Source organism: Phalangium opilio, unplaced genomic scaffold (assembly GCF_054372755.1).
Source record: "Phalangium opilio isolate 3A_F unplaced genomic scaffold, DU_Popi_V2 ptg000098l_1, whole genome shotgun sequence".
NCBI classification, from domain to species: domain Eukaryota; kingdom Metazoa; phylum Arthropoda; class Arachnida; order Opiliones; family Phalangiidae; genus Phalangium; species Phalangium opilio.
The window spans coordinates 582,099-596,861 of NW_028324201.1; the positions used below are offsets into that span (position 1 = coordinate 582,099).

General features: G+C 36.2%; 1 protein-coding gene and 1 long non-coding RNA gene across 2 annotated transcripts; one reads left to right on the top strand and one right to left on the bottom strand.

The window, feature by feature from the left end:
* The first annotated feature begins 8,015 nt into the window (after positions 1 to 8,015).
* Positions 8,016 to 14,176, top strand: LOC149632610 (uncharacterized). Its single transcript, XM_089850995.1, has 4 exons — positions 8,016 to 8,212; positions 9,261 to 9,388; positions 10,773 to 10,995; positions 13,780 to 14,176. The coding sequence occupies exons 1-4, from the start codon at positions 8,167 to 8,169 to the stop codon at positions 13,908 to 13,910; spliced, it is 528 nt and encodes a 175-aa protein (XP_089707121.1). The 5' UTR covers positions 8,016 to 8,166; the 3' UTR covers positions 13,911 to 14,176.
* Positions 13,945 to 14,451, bottom strand: LOC149632611 (uncharacterized). Its single transcript, XR_016373595.1, has 3 exons — positions 14,359 to 14,451; positions 14,154 to 14,280; positions 13,945 to 14,082 (listed from the first exon to the last, which is right to left on the bottom strand). It is a non-coding gene; the product is annotated as an uncharacterized LOC149632611 (long non-coding RNA).
* Between the last annotated feature and the right edge of the window lie 312 nt (positions 14,452 to 14,763).

A 14,763-nucleotide genomic window follows, 5' to 3' on the forward strand; every position in this document is an offset into this window, starting at 1 on the left:
TGTAGAGAGAATTTTCCGTAGACTGCGTAGCGCGCGTGAAATAATTTTTAGCAATGTAATTTAAATCAATGAAACATACTCATTTAAAGTTAAATAATTATAATTAGCTAATATGATTATTATAATTAAAAAAAATTATATAATTTAAGTAATAAATTTAACGATAGTTGTTGAGAGATTCAATAGAGGGCAACATGAGATGTCATAAATACAGAGTATCAGGGCTCTACATAAGGCACGCACTAGTCAAGGCATTTGACTACTAAAAAAATGCCTTGACTACTAAAATAAATCGAAATCTGGGGGTTCGCTAGTCAACTTGACTTAAATGTCCCAAATGTTCGTAAACCATGCGTCTCACTAGTCAGTGACTACTAAAAAAAATTGGGATAGGGGGGCTCACTAGTCAGGCTGATTACTAAAAAAAAATATCCATATGTAGAGCCCTGGTCACGTCACATGTCACGTTTCCCCGCGGTTTTGAAGCAGACGAGCTAAGACGGCTTTGTTTGGTCATATCCGACTCGATCACGCTTTTGGCTGCACGAGCTATGGCGAATGCTCGTCCGAGGAACACCGCCGTTTTTTTACCCTAATTTTGCAAATACTGGCCCAATATCTTGAAATTTTAATGAGATGTGCAAAATAAGGCTTAATTGTTATTTTTGTGCAAAGTATCAAAAGTTTCTCTTTTATAGTTTTATTGTAAAATAATTAGAACGAAAATAAGCCATGATTAAAGGGCTAATCGCCACATTGTAGATATACATCATATGATGTGGCTACTTGTAAAGAGATAGTTGCATTATCAGTAACAGCGTTTCGATTTCACGAAATTAAAATTCAAAACGCAAGATTGTCATCTTTTATTTATGTCTCAATTAAAGAGTACAAAGAAAATTATTGAAAAAAATGTAACAAGTACAATCGCAATTTTTAAGCGACTTACTTAAATCTGCGTAGATTTGGAAAAACATTTCTTGAACACGAAATTAGTTGAAAACTTTGTTTGGCCAATAAAGGCAAAAAAAATGTGTTCGATTATTTGGAATAAAGCTTTGAACAAAAACCCAACAAAACGAGTAACTTTATAAAATAATCGCTAAATGATAAGAGAAAACTACATATGACAAAAAATTGTCATGTAATTCTATTTTACTTATGAAAAATTGTGTAGCATTTGAAAATAAATTATTGAATACGAAATTAATATGAAGATATCAAAAATGATAAACATGTGGCTTAATATGAAAAATAATGCTCTGAAAAAAAAAAGCAAAAAAACCTCCGTCACTGTGTAATCACTGGCAATAAACAATATTTATGTAAGGATATAACTACAACTGCACAAAATCCAATGGCAACTTGTTTTGTTTAGAAAACAAACGCACAAATTTGAACGAAAAAATAAACAAATGTGTGTGACGTTACACTCGTAACAACTTAATCTGCACAATTGGGATCCAACTCAGGAAAAAGCTGAATTAAAATACCAGTAATGGTTTCTTTAATATATTGTAAGTATTCAGAGTTCTTCAATATGTTAAGGAGGTTTTTGGCCAAGTTCTTACAGACAACAGTACGAGCGAGGTAATATTTCAACAGATTCGTATCGTAATAAGCCAACATTTCGATAATGGGAAGATGATAATGAGATAACAAATTCTTGGCAAAACTCTCGAGCTCAATGCTGTCAATTACCATCTTAATGGACACAGCGTCTTTGTTTACAGCCAAATTAGAAACGATGTCCTCAAAGAAGTTTGAATCCATAACTTTATTTAATTGTTCTCTTGGGAATCTGGTCCAACAATATCTGAACAAAATACTACGGTTGTAGCGTCTGACAAACTCGAAGGCTCCATCAGCAAACTCTACCAAATCATTGCCGTTTGTAGCTTCAATAGCGCCATTCATTTTGCCAATGTAATGGTCCAATGCCTTTAGAATATGTGTATTTGGCCACGCGAAGTCTGATATGTTCATCAATAAGTGTTCAGGTTGTTCAAATTCGGATAATAATTCACACATTTGCGTGTAATTTAATTGACTCAATAAATATGCCGGACCTGATACTCGTGAATGTTGGATATGGTAGTCACTTGCAAAATTCGATTCTTTAATAATATCCAAGGCCTGAATTTTTTCTTCTTCAGTTAAATTATTAAACAGAAATTTTACTGTTGAATTTCTAAATGCTATATCATAAACAACGCAGACGAAAAATTTGACATCAACTGACATGCCATCTAAAAGATTGTTAAAGAAAAAATCCCGCGTGTCCAGAAAGAGGCCACATTTATAAATCCAGTATTGTACCATCAAATTTCCTTCATCGAAATCGCTTAAGTGCCGTTCTAACTGATTGATTCGTGGCCACAGTTCCCTAACTTTATCCTCTAAACAGTACGTGCATGCCATGTAAAAACTGAAATCGAGGTCAGTTTCTTTCTCTAGAATTAACTTGGCCATCTTGGGTCGATTTAATGAGCCTTCAACAGTCCAGCTCAAATTGGCGAGTTGGTGTTCCAGCGAAGTGTCAGTGACGACGTCTTTAATTTCGTAAAGCCAATCATTTATTTCATATCCTACATCATTCAATATCATCATGGTCATTTCTTTTATATGTTTTCCTATGACGGAGTGCTTAAGCTCGTCAATTGCTCGGTCGTTCATTGATTTGTGGTTGATTTCCAAAGGGAGTTGCAAGTATTGTTTATTTGCACTAATCCATACTGACGAGGCGAAATTAGTCAGGGCTTGGCGTTGTAGAGAAATCATAGGCAGTTTGGCAAGCTCCATTTTGAATCGTTCAATACGGCTTTTAATAAATGGGCGTATTCCCTATGTGTAAATACTTGATATATCGATTCTTCAAAATTTCCAATGGCGAGTAATAGTTGTAACTAAATTTTTCTTTTCGATTTGAATCTCTAATCCGTTCATCAGAAATTCTCCCTTTTGTTTAAATGCGACTGACCTAAAACCTAAATAAGAACTAGATGTTATTAGGAATTTCTTCCATGCCAAACCAAAAAAACATGCATTAAAGCAGTCATTGCAAAATAAAACACAAATTCATGCAGCCAGAGCAAAATAAAACATTAAAAAAAAAAAGGATTTTGAAAATGAAATACAATTCTATGCATTTTGCAAGAAGATAGATAAATAGATGGTTAAAAGGCATCACGATGGTACCCATAGTTAATTGTAATTACCTGCAATTATCTTCAATTTGTCTAGCTTCAGGGATTCAAACAATGGTTTAAAACATGTATGGATTTAACAGCCACAGTAAAACGTTAAGAGTATGATGAAATACTAATTAAACGAGTACACCAACTGAAATATTTAAGTTAATGCCAAAATTAAAGGAAATGCGGCCCCAGATGTCTCCCAAAACAAGCTCTAATTTCCTTCTAGATAACGAATGAGAATTTGAGAAAGGACTCGATTTCCGCCGAAACGCCAAGTTTTCCAGCACAAAATAAACATCTATAAAGTGGTTTCGGCACAAAAGTTAATTAAGAACCAAGTAATTGTAAATACCTTTGCAAGTTGCCAATTTCGAACACTCGATCAATTTTAATTACATTAAACGACGTGATTTTTAATACACAATATTCAGCGACTTGTCACCAGGGCTCTACATAAGGCACTAGTCAAGGCATTTGACTACAAAAAAAATGCCTTGGCAGAATAAATCGAAATCTGGGGGTTCACTAGTCAACTTGACTAGTAAAAAATGTCCCAAATATTCGTAAACCATGCGTCTCACTAGTCAGTGACTACTAAAAAAATAGTGATAGGGGGCTCACTAGTCAGGCTGACTACTAAAAAAAATATCCTTATGTAGAGCCCTGCAGAGTATCAACCCAAATTTATTTCAGTTCGGTTTTGCGTTAACACTGAACCAGCTCCAGTTTCCCTTCGTCTTGTGCCGACGCCATTTTGGTAGATATAGGGTCGTCGGTTTAACGTGTTGTGTACCCAGTTTTTAAGAATAAAACGGTTAGAATTTGTTCTTTGAAGAGTTGTAGAAGCTGCTCAAGTAAAACAGAAAACGCGCTTCTTTCGAATACCGGGCATTTTAAAAAACCAAGGAGAAGCATGGTACAAATTATCCGCTAAGCGACGTAACCTTTGGTTACAAAAGTTGGGCCTTGGACCTGAGTCCTTAAGAGAACATACTAGAATATGTTCAATGCATTTCGTCTCGGGTAAGTAGAATGGTTTTATGATAACACCTATTTTGAATAATATTTTAGGTCATGATGTTACATATTAAAATAAAAATTCAACACTTTTTCACCATACTCACCCATACTGGTTCATAATAAATATTATTGGTAAGATCAGTTACTCCATACTGATTTTTGTCATATATTATTAGCTTATTTTGAAACTCTTTGGTATTTCGTAATCTAGACTCTACATCTGAAGCTGATGATGTATTGTTAGAAGAAGAGATTTGCTCTGAAGCTGTAAATGAACCAGTGATAGGAAATGTTGGCCAGCGTTCACAGGATGTGTGTGATATTAGCATGTCAAATTTTTCTGTTGACAAAGTACCCAGACACGGCCAGAATTGAATGTAATGGACCGTAGCACCCAGTTTTATGTTAATTAATTACATTTAAGTTGCGGAAACTATTTTAAACAATATTTTCATAGCTTTTGTCGTCCATATCGGCAGAGTTTATTAGAAGGATTTCTGAAAATATAACCCTTAAATGACGGCCAAACCTGAACCTAACCAAACCAAACCTTAACCTAACCTAACCTGAACCTAATCAAAATTTTGGAAAAGGGGCAATATTATTTCGGAACTTAAATGAAGATAACAAAATACAATATTTTGGAAAATGCATAATATTATTTGGTAAGTAAATGAAGATAAACAATATATTGGAAAAGGCGTAATATTATTTGGGAAGTAAATGAAGATAAACAACAATATTATGGAAAAGGTGTGATATTATTTGCAAAACTAAAATAATCTAACCAAAAGGTAAAGGGTAAAATATTAAAAAACATGGAAAATATATAATTTAATTAGTTTTAGCACCTTAATTTTAACAAATTAGCCTATAATTAACCTTGAATAAATGATATTTATTTAAAAAACTATTTACAATGCGCGAGCTAAAGTAAAGTTTAGATATTTTTATTAGTTTCCGCACCTTAATTTTAACAAATTACCAAATTAGCCTATAATTAACCTTGAATAAATTATATTTATTGAAAAATTTGTATTTAAAATGCGCGAGCTAAAGTAAAGTTTAGCCCCATACTCACCCAAGACTGGTTGCCAACCCCACAACGTATCAAACAAAAAGTATTTAATTATAATTTGTAATTTCAATTTTAATGAGTCCAAGTTTTAAAAATACTGTAACTGAACGTTAACGACCTCTAGTCTCTGCCAAGTGATTTAAATTTCAGACCTTCTCTGTGGGAAAGGGGGAATTCAATTAGCTAGATTTACAAACTGACATCACATTTAAATTAAGTTATCATTCTAAAAACTTAGTTACTCAACTATAAATAAAAGGGTATTGAAGGTTAAAATAACGTTACTATGAATAAATCAAATAAAAAATCTACAACTTAAGCTCCTCAAAAAAATGAACATTAAGATAATTAGGGAGAATACATAGTTTAGAGACTAGTAGGATTCATACTTTTACACAATTAAGGAGGCCTGACTCACTGGGTGAGTTTAAAGCTGGGCCTCCTCGCGTAAATGGTATCAATCCTCCTAGTCTGTAAACTATGCAACCTCAGCAAGATCAAATTTTCAAATCTAGCTATATAGCCAGCCATCTATCTATTTATAGCATTATAAATTAAATTAATTGATCGTGATGATTTAAAGTTAAATAATTATATATTTTGCTAATGTATTTATTATTTAAGTAATTTTATTTAATTTAAATAGTAAATTTAATGATGGTAATTAAGGGTTCCACGAGACGGTAGAATTTTTTTAAAAATTCAGTTATGTTTTCATCAGGGATAAAAGAGGAGCGTGAGGATATTTGTTTTCACGCTTAGAGGATAGGCAACTCCCTATCTCCGACGGCAGCTTATTCGATATATAATCTGTTCCAGCTTTGGTTGTCAGCACGCGCAAACCCAGATTTCTATGTTGAAGCGCCTTAGTGGGATCATTAACGTAGCTTTGTGCGTGCAGACAACAGACAACAGACAATGGAATTACTGATTTACAGGATTTAAAACGTCGAGATTTTAAATCCTAAATATCAGAATTTAATTCGTCTTTTGTCTCGAAATATTTCTTTCGTATGTTGTCAGCACCCTTAAAACGACGTTATAGATTACTGTAAAATCACTTCAACAAAGAACCAGGGTTTGCTCGTGCTGAGAACCAAAGCTGGAACACATTTTATATCGAATAAGCTGCCGTCGAAGATAGGGAGTTACCTATCCTGTAAGCAGTGAGCACAAAAATTGAGCCGGAGAGACCAAATTCTCCGCCAGCCCCCCTTTCATAAACGTTACCAGTGCCAGTGGCTCTCTAAGAGCGTGGCGCCCATGCGCAATCGGCGCAACCGAGAGAGAAAAAAATCAGAGAAGTTTGTTTACATTATTACGGCCGAGGCTTAAGTTTTACGGAGATACTCCTATACTCGTGCCACCCCGTGAATCATGCGTGCCGCGTTTGTGCTTACAGTGCCTTGGCGATGGTAATTATCAAATTTGTTTCCTGTTTATAATCTACTGACCCTTTCCAGTGTTTTATTTTTTAACCTCTCAATATTCACAGAAATATAATAAGTATGGTTATAATAAAGTATTGTTGTTACCATGGCTGTCGCAATAATTCGAGGCATTTGGATACCTCTGTTGTTCAAGGGGCACACATAATGTGTTCTTTTTATCTTTTCCGTGGTTAAATCAGTTCAACCGCCCGAAATAATCCATCTTTTACATATGTCCACAGTCCAATTTGGTTTTGTGTGCGGAATGGGATGAATTTAATATCGGGGCTACAGTTTTTGTAACAACATTTCTTAAACGAAACCATTATTAGTCCTATAAATTGTTAAAAATTGTAAACTAACCGTAGACAAAGCTACAGTAACCATGCTGAATGCTGATCTCTAGTCTAGTGTGTAGTGTGAGCCTCTCTCTCTCTCTAACCGTATTTTCGGGTTTACACTTTTTGAATTTCCCTCTCAAAGGATCACGTGACGTCTTACTTCTCGGCTATGTGCCGAGGTAGGTTCATAATTGGAATGATATTTGATATTTAAAATAAAAAAATAACCGTAAAGTATATAGGCCAGGGTCACCTTACAATAAATTTAGCTAGCCCAGGCAAAACGTTATATGGTCGGGGTCATCTTGTTATATTATTATTTCAAATGATTGTTTATATATTACTTAAATAACTGGTATTGCAAAGTTTTCTAAACATCCATCTAGTATTCAATACCGTGAATTTGTATGCTTGGTTTGCCCAAAATTGCAAATGACCAATTTGGGTTACTGCATGGATTAAATTTAATCCATGGTTACTGCAATAACCACATTTTTTTGTTTTGAAACAACCCTATTCCAAACTACCAGGAAAGATTTATTCAACTGCTACTGGGTTATTTTATTACCAAATTGTAGTAAAAATTCAAATAGCCCTACTCATTCAACCCATGAGTTATAAGAGTGTAATCAAAATCATTCTTGTGGGTAATCAAAGGTAATCAGAAATCTTCGATTATCACTGGAAATCACGAGAAATCTTGAGAAATTCAGAAATAAGCACATTATTTACTTGTAATCTTTTGTAATCACCTCGGAAATCACACATTTCGTGAAATAACCACACATAAACAGTCGTGGAACTCGAAAATCCAAAATAAAAATCGTAATCAGTTCAGATAGAAATAATCGTAATTCACCAAGAATCCAGTGGTAATCACGGCATTCACCAAAAAAAAATCAACAGTATTCGTTGAAATTCAAATAAGAATCACAAGTAATCTGCGGCAATAACGGGAAATCAGTGTAAAGAAAATCACCTAAAATAATCCAAATCACAGAAATCAAGGAATTTAATCAGTAATCAACGGAATTCACATAAAAGTTCAGAAATCAGGTGTACAAAATTTTGGCGAATGACTAGCCCCTCGCTCAGAGACAATGAGAATCACGCGTCGCCTACACTTTCCTTGCTGTCTCACTTTTGGTTATTTCTTTGTGTTTATGTTAATTATGGCAAGGATGATAGGGGGTGGATACGAATTCTGAGAGAAACACGCGCCGTAACTTCGGAGGCGATTGGGTCTGGTGGGACGCTAAAAATGGGGGAGGAATACTCGGGACGAAAGGCAGGTGAGCTACCTCAGAACTAGACCCTATTTAGCGCCATCGTGTTGGCCTAATTTTGCATGCATATTGCCAAAGTTATTTTAAACCTTTTCCTCATAAATAAAATTTGCAATTGATACACTAAATTTTATATAGACTTAATATTTAATAATTATTGCTTCGAAATTGTTCCAAAAATAATAGTGTACGTAGATGACGCTGCAATAGGGAAACGCCGGTAGGTATTTATTTGAACGCGCTGGGCGTCACCTAGAGTTGTTAATTCCTATTTCAAAGACGATTGAAACGATTAGTCATTTGATGAAAAAAATGGAATTTAACTACTAACGCATAGTGATGAAACCAAACGTGATTTTACTATGTTTGGAAAAACTTACATTGATTATTAAACCTTTTCTTCTTTCGCGCATAAAAATTATCATTTTACACCATAGTTAGAAGTTATAAACATTATTTAATGAAATATTTGATCTTATAACCCTTTCAATCCGCCTTGAAGGCGGAACAAAGAACTCTATCAGACGCGTTTAGCGCCGTCAAAGAAATTCCTACCGGCGTTTCCCTATTGCAGCGTCATCTATGTGCACTATTATTTTAGCAACAATTTCGAAACAATAATTATTAAATATTAACTCTATACAAAATTTAATGTTTCAATTGCAAATTTTATTTATGAGAAAAAGGTTTAAAATAACTTTGGCAATATGCATGTAAAATTAGGCCAACACGAAGGCGCTAAATAGGGTCTAGTTCTGAGGTAGCTCACCTGCCTTTCGTCCCGAGTATTCCTCCCCCATTTTTAGCGTCCCACCAGACCCAATCGCCTCCGAAGTTACGGCGCGTGTTTCTCTCAGAATTCGTATCCACCCCCTATCATCCTTGATTATGGTGTCTTTTTTGCGCAGTTTCATTTTTGAACTTTCCGGGTTTGGAGGATCCGATCGACACTCTTGACCAATTAGCCGCCGCTGTCCATCAAGGGAAGATCGTTGCGGGCAGTTTGCGTAGCACTTTCTTTCATCAAGCCTTAGAGGTCAGTCATTAATGGTTAAAAGTAGTTTTTGTGATCACGTTTAGCTTAGGTGAATACAGCGCTCCCTTTGACAAGTGCTTTTATATTTTCAGTGACTGTGGTACACTAAAAAAATCATATATAACCGCTCTTATTTAAGTTCTAGCTTTCAAAATTTATTTGAACTTTAGAATTGTCTTGCTATAGTTGAATTCCCTTTCTCGTGAGTCGTATAATTTTGGTATCACTAAAGCGCCCATTTTTAACATGACCTAAAACTATCTTTCAAGTGTGGTTATAACCTGTCTGGTTGGTTATGTTTCGATTTCGAAAGGTTTAATACTTTAAGGGGCATGAAGGCTGCGTTCAACTACCAGCAACTGGAAAAATACAGTCTCTCTCCGTTTGCGGTTATTTTGGCCACGCTACGTCATGAGTGGCTAAGAGCAATTTTTTAGCGTTGCTAGATCTCTTCAAAATGGCGTCTGCTGCTAAAAATTAATTACAAAAGCGTACTTACGAGCAACTCGCGAAGAACCAATTTTAAATTTGAAAACGATTCAGTTTATTCTCAGCAGTAATGATTCCATAGTAATCTTGGGTTCAAAAAGCATTTTATACATATTTTTAAAATTATTCTCCAAACCAATGTTTTTGTAGCTCTCGTAAAAACATAAGGCTTGGTTTTAACTTGTCGTCCGATGTCAAGCGACAACAAGAAAAAAACATAGTTACGCTGGACCGAAATTACGTTGGGTGTGGCGATATTAGTTTTCAATTTTTTTGGCCGCGTTCAATGTTAACGCTCTGCTCGAGCCAATCAGCAATAAGCTCGAGTCGTGACGTCATTTTCGACCACGCGTGTTCGGAAAAGGACGTCCGCGGTCCGCCATGTTTTTATTTATTTACTTCCTAATCGAGTCAGTTACTACTACAAATCCCTGAGAATGCCGAAGTTCAATGCTGAAAGTTTTATTGAACAGGTTAGGAGCCATCCTTATCTTTATGATATCAGACACAAAGATTACAAAGACCAAAAAAGAAAGATGGGCCGCAATTGGTGCAATGTTCAGTTTATCTGGTAAGCATTGGTTCCATTATTTGCGAGAACTACGCTAAGTGAAAACGCTTTAACGATGGGTGACAACGTAAAAAACCAATCTGACATTTGACGTCCAGCTGCAAAGTAGGTTTTTACGGTCAAGTAAAAACCATGCTTTAGTCGCCATTACGAAACGGATGCACTAAGATATAACGTACTCCCTTGCCATTTGATTCGTTGAAGGTTCGATTAAAAACGTCACGTGACAACCGGAAAACATCTTTGAACCAAAAAATTGAACTCCGTTGCGAGTTGTTGAAAGCAGCCGACGCCAGGCTTAAAATGCTTTTCGTTTACTTGTAGGCGATCAGTACCGGCCGTTTGGGTCATTTGGGCGACGGAGTCAGACGAGACCCGATCAGTTCCGGGGCGACATCGGTACCTTCGGGTGTCTTGAAAGTCTTGCACGAGAAGTATGCCTTCGATTGGGGCCGAGAGAACATGCAAGGGTCGGTCGCTCGCTTGGGAGAACATAATTTTCACTTTCTTAGTGACCAACTTTTTAACACTTTCTTGGGACACGCTGGTAAGCAAACATGTAACTTCACTTTCAATTTTCAGAAAATTATTATTGTCTATTCCGGGGATCTGGTATTACCAGAAGTATATAATACTTCTCTTCGAGAGAAGTGCACCACAAATCGGGGTAATTGTAACGCCATTCTTCCCAACATTGGAACATTTGGAGCATGGTTACTAAACCGAATCAAATACGCGATAAATAGTTCCCTCATCATTACTCTATTAGCCTTTAACAATTTGGTCAGACGCATGCGCTTGTGGATTTTTGTCCCATGTCAAGACAATCAAAGTTTGAGGGTTGATTGCTTGCTGGGGATTTAGTGCCAAACACTTATAGAATTCACCTTGCGCTGCGATGCCCATCTGAAGTTTGATGAGCGGTAGAGCAAACAAAATGGGTAAGCCTGGGAAGAATGACGTTAACTAAAGTATTAAGAGGAAACAGAGTGTCATTCTTCTTCTATTATCCCCTTCTGGTAATACGATGTAGTTAAATTGAAGCTGTCGTGTAAAGATGAAATTGGCGTTAGTACCTTGTATAGCACCAGAAGTAAGATAAGGGACTAGAAGTAAAGTGCTCTAACATTGGTAATAGATCCTGGCACAAATTTGAGGATATTATGCCGCTTCCATCGCGCCTCCACTAGAGAGAAAAAAATTGGTCGAGATCCAAAAAAACTTCCTACCCCCTTCCCCTCAACCTAAAGCCGCGGAACACGGACGCGGGTGCTTGGATCTAGTTCGGCCGTCTACCGCCGCGAGCGTCTAACGGGTTGGGGGAATTCAGAAACCGCTACCAGAGGGCCAACCGTTGGTGTGTTATCAAGAATATTCACTTTCGCCAAGTGAAGAATTCGGTTACCGCGATACTTCTGGTCCCTTATCTTACTTCTGATAGCACTCATTGACGCGTGAGTTGATCACTCTTCTTATCCTGGAAAGTATAAGACTAAGATCATTTTGATCTTTAGGGCAGAGGATTTATCCCAAAAACGTACAATCTCCCATAAAACTTAATGTTAATTTTGGGTTCCTTTGAATTCAAAGGAATACGAAATTAACATCAAGTAACTCGCGCTTATACATGGTTAGTCTTTGAAGGGGTTCTATATCTCGAAAAGCTAGCGTCCGTGGGTGCGTGATCAAGTGGGCCTTGACCAATCTCACTCACCATCCTCCCCCCCCCCACAATATCCTTATTATCAAAATATCTAGGAAGATCTATTGAAACAGTTCTTGGATCGTCTCTATTTTCAAACACAATTACAGACCACGCTTAACCGTATCTGGCGAGCTAATATTAGGTAGAAAGTTGATCGGTACCAGAGCTTGACGGTTTCGAATATAAACTCCGCGAGTCTTCCATTTTCCTTGGAAAAGTCATAAACTTCTGCTTGAATGGAGTGATCAATTCTTGCTGTCAATTGGTGGTGAAAAACATGAAAACTTCCCTTTTAGAGCTGTGATTGGTTAATAGTAAAGTAATACTTTTGTTTCAATCTTCAAAGTGCCAAAAGGCTCTCCGCTTCGAGATCCCCTCAATATGGTGTAAGCTCTTTAAAAATTCATCCACTCTGCTTAATTAATGCGCATTGTTATTTTAATTTTTAATCCTAAAAATACACCATATGCTTGCTAAAAACCTTAAGTTAAAATTAGCATTGAAATATTGTTTCATCAGGGATAAAGAATGCGCGTGAGAAAATTTGTTTTCAAGCTATAGGACGACAGCTTATTCTGTATATATCTTGTTGCAATATCGATTGTCAGCACGCACAAAGCTAGGTCTCTATGTAACCTAGCTTTGTGCGTGCTGTCAAGAGACGAAAAACTTCAGGATTTTCAGGATTTAAAATATCCGCTAGTTTTTAAGCTCGAGTGCACGGCTTGAGTTTCAAATACGTGTAGTAGGCTGTAGGCAATTTTAATTTTAAAATATCTGTCACTTCAAACGAATATCTGTTAGATAATTAATTTTGATCTTTTTCCTATCACATTGTTTTCAAAGACACTTTTAATTAATGAACCTAAGAATTTGCTACAGCGAGTATAAACTCGCACGCTGTCAGCTTGCTAATTGATTCGCGTTCTCGGGGATGCCCATTTCCGCACAATTTTCGAGAATCATAGCCCAATTCCGCACACTTTTTATGGCCCATTTCCGCATACTTTTTATGGCCCATTTCCGCACACTATTTATGGCCCATTTCCGCACAGTTTTTACATTGAAAAGTTAGTTCACCATATTTAACGATAACCCATTTCCGCACAGTTTGCAAATAAAACTTTTTTTTGTTGATTAGGTTTTGTTCGGGTTCGGTTAGGTTTGGTTCGGTTAGATTTTGGTTAGGTTAGGCTATGTTACAATAGGGGCATGCAAACTTGTGATTTGACCACTGCAATATCACTATCGAAATAAAAAAAAGTGTATTGATAGACGTAAACCAAGTGTGTTTTTGTTAAAAATAGAAGTAAAAAAATTCTGTTTGTTAAACCTGCATTAAAAATTAATCTGTCGTTAAAATGCATCAAAAAATTTATAATCATAAAACCTCACATTTTGGCTATTTTCGGTCCAATGAGCCAGCATCATAAGTTTAAGGTTTTTAAAATGTTTTGCAAACTGTGCGGAAATGGATTATGAAAAACTGCGGAAACGGGCTATGGGTTTTTAAGATGTGAAAAAAACTGTGCGGAAACAAGCGACCACCCGCGTTCTCTACTACGGTTTTAAAAGGCCAACAATTACATTAAATAGAAAACTTAATTCTTATTATTTATGATTTAGAGTACTTCGTCTGCAGGATTGCGGTATCCTGGAAAAGTTCCGAAAGGACACGATTGAGTGGGAAAGGATTAAGGGCATGTTTGACACGGACCACCTCCAGGAAAAGAGTGGGACAAGACCTTTGGTCATAGTGGACTTGCAAGGCGCGTTCGCCATCTTGACCATCGGACACGCTCTGGCTTTACTCGTCTTTCTGGCAGAGAGACTCTCTAACCTCTTCTCCAGGTGCTTAAAGATGCTTAAATGACCAGACCTGAAGAATGTATCTCGTTTTACCACGTTATCAAAAGGCACAGTGATCATCTAATTGCATAAGTTTATAAGATATGTTACATAAGTATGACACTACCTATACTTCGAAATGCTAGACTTACAACACCTACGCTTTACCTACGTCACTTCATGTCAATCTCTCAGTAACCAGTGACAAACTTATGGAACATATCGTATGAACTTATGATAATTGCTATAAACTTCCACAATTTTGCATCAATCTTTTACCTAAAATTTCATAAAGTAATGTAATAATTGTTGTTGATTAGTAATAAATAATAATAGTCATAGCACCGCATAAAATACCTTAAATTATCATATTTCTGTATTTACGCTCTTTGTTAATTAATGTGGGAATTAATGAACTCGAATAAATTAATAATTCGATTAGTATTGCGCTAGTGATCGTACAGGGTGAGATTTTTGTCGGGTCGGGTTCCGGGTCGGGTTGCGAAAAAAAACCCGGAAAATCGGGTCGGGTCGGGTCGGGGTTTTCCTTTTTAATAATATAAATGTAATTAACATATTATAAAAAATTATACATAGTAGCTATGTACTATCATTACTATGTAATGTAAGGAATTTATTTTCTGTAATTTAGTTCCAAGTTATCACTGCTTTAGTGAATCCAATAGTAGGCTAATCTGCCATATCATTGCTTTTGTGAATCCAATAGTAGGCGATTCTGCCATATCATTGCTATCTGATATA

What these genes read in the sequence shown, in the direction of transcription:
- LOC149632610 (XM_089850995.1), top strand. Translation starts at nt 8,167, where the DNA reads ATGAGAATCACGCGTCGCCTACACTTTCCTTGCTGTCTCACTTTTG. An exon ending in TCCTTGCTGTCTCACTTTTG is followed by an intron (nt 8,213 to 9,260) that starts GTTATTTCTTTG and finishes TTTTTTGCGCAG; the next exon opens with TTTCATTTTTGAACTTTCCG. An exon ending in CACTTTCTTGGGACACGCTG is followed by an intron (nt 10,996 to 13,779) that starts GTAAGCAAACAT and finishes TTTATGATTTAG; the next exon opens with AGTACTTCGTCTGCAGGATT.